Source organism: Mytilus trossulus, chromosome 5 (genome assembly GCF_036588685.1).
Source record: "Mytilus trossulus isolate FHL-02 chromosome 5, PNRI_Mtr1.1.1.hap1, whole genome shotgun sequence".
Lineage (NCBI taxonomy): Eukaryota > Metazoa > Mollusca > Bivalvia > Mytilida > Mytilidae > Mytilus > Mytilus trossulus.
In genome coordinates this window covers 24,477,294-24,486,090 of record NC_086377.1, presented here as the reverse complement: position 1 = coordinate 24,486,090, position 8,797 = coordinate 24,477,294, and the positions used below count along the sequence as shown (strand labels likewise).

The following is an 8,797-nucleotide window of genomic DNA, read 5'->3' as shown; positions in this document are numbered from 1 at the left end:
TGAATCGATGAATTTGTTTAGATAATAAAAGTTTCAAATCTATAACAGATTAAAATTGTCGGATATTGTGCACCGATTTTCTAGTAGGTTATTAATATTTTAAGCTTCTGTAGCTTCTAAAACGGATATTGAAAGTATTTTTGTTATTTAAAAATCGAATAAAAGGATTTTATTAGAACATTCTGATTTGTTTGAAAAGAAATAAATTAAAGCATTATTTCAAAAAAACTAAATCATAATCATTTTATACAATTAAAGACTCCAACTTAACGAGGTTCATTTTCGTCATTGTTTTCAAATAATATTGGAATTCAATAGATAGATTAAATCAAAAATAAATATTTCAAACATAATGCTGAGCAGAGTACTTGCGTAAAATGATGTAACGTCATAGAAGTATAAACTATGGTTTTACGGTCCGCTTGATTGGTTCCAAATAAGACGTAATTGATTCAAAATGATTCGGAGTAAAAAGGAAGAAAATTTATTGCAACATGCACGTGGAAATGTGTTAGAGAATCATTCAGATGGAACGGTGTTACAGAATCATTTACATGGAACGGAACAGCAACAAAATGAAATAAATATTCAAATTGCTTACGACATGGCAGAAGAAGGAATAAATAATGAGGATTTTACTGGTACCGAAAAACCTAGTGAAGTAGCTTCACAGCCTGATTTGATACGGTCTCATACAGAAACCTTGTCTCTTGCTACGACGCTCGACTCGACGATATACAATACACCGATGACGTCATGTAGCGCGTTTGATGTGTACTTGACGGCAACGGAAGGCTCGTCATATTCACTTGGTGACCAGATTGTAGGATTTGACGAAAAAACCGTGAGTGATTACAAGCTATCAACGGAGAGTAAAGATAATACGGCTAATGAACGTAGAGCGCAAATGCTCCGAAGTGAACCTGATTTAGTTCAAAGGGATCCACATTTATCTTCAAGGTGTGGTGGAAAAGGCGGAGAACGATTCGGAAACAGTGGCAAATTTTCACCGAAAAAATCAACAGACTCATCTGTATCTTCAAGAGATGGGAAACATGAAATAAAAAAAGATGAGAAACATATAGTGAAAAATAAAAACCATGATATAAAAAAGTTGAAGCCAAATGGATTGTTAAAAGTGCACGTGCCTGATGATTCACTAAGTATGAAAAAGGGAATAATGGGAGGAACAAAGGCTATTTTGATCCAAAAGGTAAGTGAGATATTTTTTAATATTCATGTCTTCTCATTTTGCAGGACTACATTCTTACAATTGTACGAAAATCTTGTCCCCCCCACACACCCAGTAGTTAGCTATAGGAAGGTATGTTACAAACGCATGTTTTTGGCGTAAATATAGAAGACAAAAACAACTAGTAATGTCATCATGAAAACAGAAAATAGAAAACTAAAGTCTACCATTCCATTAGTACATCTCTGGCATATATATGATAAAACAAGAACTATATAATTTTATTTACAATCTCTAAGATATATACATATATAATGTAACAATATATGTATCAAGAGTATACATTCTAGCCAATGGCGTTTTGCTATTTTCTTATGTGATACTTCATGATTTTCAAAAAACATCGCCATACATTGTAGGAGATAACTAAACAACTCTCATTATAACCCTTTTTGTATTTTTTAAATGAAAAAGTATTGAACCGTTCTTGTCACCCCCTTTCTGGGGAAAAGAAAGTGTGACACTTTTTTTCGATGAAATACACATGAAGCTGAAGTACTACTAAGGTGACATAACCTATATGCATGTAGTTTTAATATCATTTAACATTATTTAAATTGAAATAGCAAATCGGTATGATTTAGTGAACATTGCATATTTAAAGTTGATATGTTCTGCCATTTGAGATTAAGCAGCCATTAATCTTTTAAAAGATTTATATCTTTTTGTTGAAAAAAAGAGTTGAATAAAACTTTGATTTTGAATTTCCTGCAAGTATCAATTTAACTGTCTTCCCCATAGAAAAATATCGATTTAACATCGACGATGTATTACTTAACAAATGATGTACTGAAAACTGATGTCGTCAAATGAACGAATTTCGATCTTTAGATCTCAGAAAAATCACATAGTTGACACGTTGTTATTTTGAATTGCACTACATAACGCACAATTATATGTTCTTTGTCGATTCTACGGTTGTTGAAAGTTCGTTAGCGTTGTCAGCAGTTGAACTTTTTGTATACAATAATGACACCCTTTGCTGATTCATACTATTCCCATTTCTTTTAGTTTAAAAATAGTTTCAAAATACAGTGTTGTTTTGATTTTTTTAATTATTTTTTATTGTATTGCATTTCGAATGTTTGTTTTTGTCACATCTTAGTGTTAAGGAAGCTGGCTTGTCATGTTTTGGATTTTTTGTCAGATTTTTGGAATCCTCTGGTTTTATCCATTTGAAGGCCTTGAAAAAATGTGCCCGGTGACCCTCATTTTTCTTTTTGTAAATCTTTTACATGTATAATGATAAGCCATCTGTAAAAGTCTTATAAAAAATTAATTACTTTTAACAGTTTTTGAGACCTTCAACGTGTCAATGATAAAGCTATGAAAAGTCAAGAGAGAATATTTTCCCGCCAAAATTTCAATGGCGAATATCTCGAAAACTAGCACGGTGACCTATATATTTTTTTTGCTCTTTGGATTTCTTTATTAGTCCCCTATCAATATAAACTAGTCTTTTATAAAGTTAATTACTTTGAAACTGAGAAGCGAACTCCCTTAAGATTAATAAGGAAATTGATAATAATTTTGGTTGCAGCTTTAATTGCGTAATTTCAGTAAGAGTTGAAATAACTGTATCATTGAAATGTACTGATCTGATGTTAAACCAAATGTATGTTCTGTTATTTTTGATTTTTTTAATAAATATATTCATATGGTTCCTAGATACAACTTCGGCTCTTTCCCATTAACTAGCATTCAACTGCAATCGATTGTTCTACTGAAATGTGTTTGTCATACGCTTTTGTTTTCTTGTACTAATTTCTGTGATAGAATACAATTTACCCTGACTGTTATTGACTTGTTTGTTTGTGTAGATGAAGGAATGATGTAGCAGGCTTCTCGACAACAGATTCCACTGGTGCTCCTTGAAGTAAATATACTGGTCCTCACTTTTGCAAAATACCAAAAATAATGTCAATCCTTTGCATCATGTTACTGGCCTAATCTTTTGGGCCACGTGCACCTTTTGAGAACTCTTGAATGGGCTGTTGGGTTGTCGCTGTCATTTGGCCTGTAGATCACATAACTTGAAATGTTTCAGTACCGTTATTGTTTTTAACATCTGTCTTATTAGTCGTGAAAAATAATTTATTATCTTTTTACTTAATTAAGTCATCTTGGCCTGCTAATAGTGTAACAGGTTTTATGTAATCAGATAGTTCCTAGGATCGATGATTGTAATAAGGTGAAAAATGTCACCATGATTAAAGTGACTTTACAGGTAGCGCCATTGACAAATGATGGTCTGTCTTGCTTCAGGGAAGTGTAAACAGATGGATTTTATAATCAGAATGAATCTAGTCACTTGAAACAATGGGTTAATTTTACAGGTTATTGTTTTGCTGTGAAAAATTCAGTATCATAATTTGTTCCTTTTATTTATAGAGTCGACACCTCAAATTTTCAAATCTAGCCACCTTCATTACGAATGAGTGATTGTACTGTCAGATGTAATTTTAGACAATCAAAATCACACGCAGTGTTTATCGGGCACTGAATTTGTTTTAACAAATGTATATTTGTTGATTACATTTTTCATTGTTCAAAATATTATCATGAGTTTAAACAATCAAAAGAAAATAACAAGAATATTAGAACTGTGTGGTCCCTTTGCATAGTCGATGTGGTCTTTTATATGGTGGCCAAATAAGCTTGTATGTTTTTTTTTTAAATTTTAGTTCGTTTATATGTTTTGGGGTTCAGTGTGACATCCATTTCCACTGAATAAGTACAAATGTTCATTAAGGTGCCAGCTGAAGACCCCCTCCGAGTGCGGGATTGTCTTGCTGTGTTGAAGATCCAAATTGGGCTGTAATCTGCTCTTTGGTCGGGTTATTGTCTCTATGATATATTTCCTTTTTCCATTCTCGGTTCTATTTGGCGACTGCTTTTAGCCTTGTTAGATTTCCCAGTATGTTTTTTAAATGTGTTTCATCAAATTAACTTACAAAGATATGACAACCATTTTTTTAGTATGTTTGGTCAACATAGGCAACAGTACGTTTACCATAATCTTATATATAAAGCTTTCTATAATTAAATCTAGCTCAACAATTTATAAAATAGATTCTTTACTCGCTTAATCTTTAAACATCAACGAAAAATAAAGGCAACAGTTGTATTCTGTCGTTTAAAAGTCATAAATCGATTGAGGATAAGATACCTTTGTTACAAACTAAAACCGAAGAAAACACATCAACTTTAAGTGGAAAACACTAACGTGCAACAAAGAACAAACGGCAATGCAACCATCTTATAGTTATCACATTAAACATGTGTGTAAAAACTAGACGTTTGAGGTTATTTTTCTAATTTCTAACGCTATTCACCGAACGATCATTTGGACTTTTAAATCAAAATCAAGAATAAAATGCAATGTTACTTTGTTCGTAATAATCTCATAATTAATTAATAAAAACTTAATCAAACAAAAACAAAAAACAGCCAAGATTTTAAGGGCAAAACCTGAACCAGAAACAAAACAAAAAATTCGAGAGAGATCACACATTTTTAAAGTTTTCCATTTGCAAGTCATCCAGCCGACTTGTATCAGGTGTTAAAAGGAAAATTACAAAAAAACTGAACTCCGAGGAAATTTTAAAAAGGAGAGTCCCTAATCAAAAAGGAAAGTCCCTAATCCAAAAGGAAAGTCCCTAATCAAAAAGGAATGTCACTAAACAAAAAGGTAAATCCCTAATCAAAAAGGAAAGTCCCTAATCAAAAAGGAAAGTCCCTAATCAAATAGGAAAGTCCCTAATAAAAAAAGTAATATCCCCAATCAAAACCACCAGACCAACGATAAGAAGTAGAGACAGAAACTTGTAAGGTTGTTTATAAAAGTCTGGTAATGACAATCATCACTGTCTTCCATGTTTATTTATTCTTATCTTTACATTATTGTCAATAGTCGATGGCATATTCCCAGGGATGATACAATTAGATCTGTCACCTACGTGTAAATCTTCAATTTTCTCAGAAATTGACCAATTACTATTGTGTTCATATTAATTTCTACACGAGATATCATACAATTTCACTTAAATAGAAATACCCATTATATTTATTGATCACATCTATCCCATATTGTATAGCAGGAGTGCTTTGTCAATATTTTGATTGTATATATAAAAAAAAGAAAGATGCGATATAATTCCCAATGAGACGGTGCTTAAACAGGTTTAAATTATGTGAATATAAGCTACTAGTATTATAGGTGAATATACGTTCTACAATAATGAGAAAAGCCCAGAATATATAGTCAGCTAGATGTATGCTTATTGTCAACAAAACCTGTACGAAGTAATGATCAATAGGTCCATATATCGTATATTTTTTTATCGGAGTTCATCGTTTTAAGCATGTATTGTATTCTCATTATTATTAAATAATTTTGTAATTAAAATATTTAAAAGTTCTGTATTTTATTTAAAGACGTTTGGAAAACATTTCATTTATTCCAAAAAATACAATTGTATGAAAGACTTAAAGTTTTTCAACATCTAGAAAAAAGATAATTGATCTGTTATACTTCTTGTTATTTTATGTTCAGACATTAGACCATCTAATATATGTTTTTCCTGTCATAATCATTTAAAACATGTAAAACATTGACTTTTTACGTTTAATAAAATTGTTTGACGAACATGTAACTGGGGTTGATAACAAGGCTCTTTAAAGTTTACCAGTTGAGAGCTATGGTCTTTAATCAAATTTAATATTTCCATATCTAAACTAATCCCATTTTAACTCAATGTATTCTCCCGATGTGTAATTTGTCTTTAATAATGTGTGCGTTGTTATCATGTTCCACTGATCAAAGTCAGAGTATCTATTAATTTTAGTTCATTTATATGTTTTGGGTTGAGTGTGACGTCCAATTTCACTGAAAAAGTACACAATTTCATTTAGGTGCCAGCGGAAAACCACCCCGAGTGCGAGATTTTCTTGCTGTGTGAAGATCCAAATTGGCTGCTATCTGAATTTTGGTCGGGTTATTGTCTCTTTGATATATTTTCTATTCATTCTCGATTATATTTGGTGACTTCTTTTGCCTTGTTTGATTTACCAGTAATTGTTTTTAATGTGTTTCATCAAATTAACTTACAAAAATATGACAACCATTATTTTAGTATGTTTTGTCAAGATAGGCAACAGTAGGTTAACCATATCTGTAAAGTTTACCAGTTGAGAGCTATGGTCTTTAATCAAATCTGACATTTTCATATCTAAACTAATCCCATTTTAACTCAACGTATTCTCCCGATGTGTAATGTGTCTTTAATAATGTGTGCGTTGTTATCATGTTCCACTGATCAAAGTCAGAGTATCTATTAATTTTCTTTGAGTATCCAATATGATAGACGACATTGTTTGTTTACTGTAATTGGCCTTCAAGCTCAATTTATCTTACTCAGGTCTTTATCATACTATTGTTGGTAGATGTATAGATTACAATACAATCATAAACAAATTATGAAACTGTTTTTTATACAATATATAAAAATAAGGAGCGTAATAAGCTATAAGCTTTCAGCTCTTTAAATAAAGACAACAGCAGTATACCGCTGTTCAAAACTCATAAATCCATGGACAAAAAACAAAATTCGAAACAATTCGAAAACCCCATACCGTTTGTTTAGCTGTGAAATACCCATTAGAAAGTGAGAATTAATTTAAGATAAAGTTGAAAGTATACATTGCTCCTAGGTATGATGTTAAACGTTGAACAAATAAAATCATTATGCAGTGTTGTCATGTTCTAGTCAGATTGTGTATACAGACCTGCTTATTTAAGTACTGAGGGAATTGAACTAACAATAGGCAATGCAAAATAGTCTTGTACAATTAAAGTGTATCAGCACTTTTTGTGCTGACATGAAATGTCACTGATATGGTTATATTTATAAATTTACTGTTTACAAATTTATGATTTTTTTTAAATACTAAGGCTTTTCTCTCTCAGGCATAGATTACCTTAGGTATATTTGGCAAAACTTTTAGGAATTTTGGTTCTCAATGCTCTTCAACCTCGTACTTTATTTGGCCTTATTAACTTTTTTGGATTCGAGCGTCACTGATGAGTCTTTTGTAGACGAAACGCACGTCTGACGTATATAATATAGTTAGTCCTGGTATCAATGATGAGTTTATCTAAACAAACGAAAAATGGAAGACAATATCATCGTGTTAAAAGTATTCATTCCTTGGATAGGCTATCCAAGAGTGTTTTAATTGAATTTGTTTGAGTTTGATATTTACACAGGGACAGTGTTTTTCAAAGGGGGTCGTAATTCCTAATAAATTTGTTAATAAACAAGTTAGGACGCTTTTACATTCAAACTTTTATTTTTTTGACCGGGAATCAAACAGATCAATCACAAGACAGTACTAAAGCACTTCATGGTTACATTGTATGAATGTTAAAAAAACAAATAAAGAGGTTTCAACGTTGATAAAAGTAAATCGTTCAAACACAACTTAAGTACTTGCATATAGCAAATGATAATCTTTTTCGCTGATTAATTTCATTTTCATCAATGCGTATTACCATGCAACTAAGTCGGTTTCTTAATTATAGTGAGGACTCCAGCAGATCTGCATCAAATATCGCAAACGAACCACTTTGAGCCATGTCAGTGTTTGTTTCAGAAACGGTCGATATTAATATTATTGCATAGTCACTATTATATAATGTATATCGAGGAAGGAACATTCAATTAAGCAGCAGAACAGCATATCATCAAGAAACAAAAACATGGAGAAAAATCTCAAGATCAGAATAGGATTTCATTAAAAGTGTAGTGCTTTACAGAATCCAAAGTTTAATCGCAAATTTTTACCCCTGACATAGACTACCTGAGCTGTATTTGGCAAAACATTTAGAAATTTTGGTCCTCAATGCTCTTCAACTTCGTACTTTATTTAGCATTTTTAACTATTTTGGATTCGAGCGTCACTGATGAGTCTTTTGTAGACGAAACGCGCGTGTGGAGTATATACTAAATTTAGTCCTGGTATCTATGATGAGTTTATTTAAAACAAGTTAATAAACTAAACAACCATTTTAAAGCATGGTGATCTAAAGGAAGATATAATTATACATGCTTAAAGACAACTACTACCAATTAATACCAGTCATTTTCAAATGTGCAGCATACGTCGTGTTCATCATTGTGCGAGAACACGTACTGATGTAAACTCTGGTTTATGTAACGTTTGTGTTGCTTTATTTACATGTGCGCATATAGCCCTTTCTATTGAACCTTATAATAATAATTATAATAATTCTTTATTTGAAAACAGTAATCTCCCTTTTTTTTCCTTTTTCTTCTGTGGTCTTCTGCCTCGACATATCTTCATTAAGTTAACGCTATATTTTTTAACAAACAATATATACCAAGGAATAATATATAAGCAAACAAAACTTAAACACTGTATATTCTAGCACATATATAGAACGATTAAATAAGATATAGGAAGATGTGGTATGAGTGCCAATGAGACAACTCTATATCCCAATAATAATTTATAAAAGTAAAC

At 31.5% G+C, this 8,797-nt stretch overlaps 1 protein-coding gene across 1 annotated transcript in view; it reads left to right on the top strand.

Annotated features, from left to right (window-relative positions):
- The first annotated feature begins 336 nt into the window (after positions 1 to 336).
- The window catches only part of LOC134718682 (potassium voltage-gated channel subfamily H member 7-like), a 145,820-nt gene continuing 137,359 nt past the window's right edge, over positions 337 to 8,797 (top strand). The window contains exon 1 of the mRNA XM_063581338.1: positions 337 to 1,213. Within this exon, the coding sequence (XP_063437408.1) occupies positions 458 to 1,213 (756 nt within the window). The 5' untranslated portion in view covers positions 337 to 457. The remainder of the gene's footprint in view (positions 1,214 to 8,797) is intronic.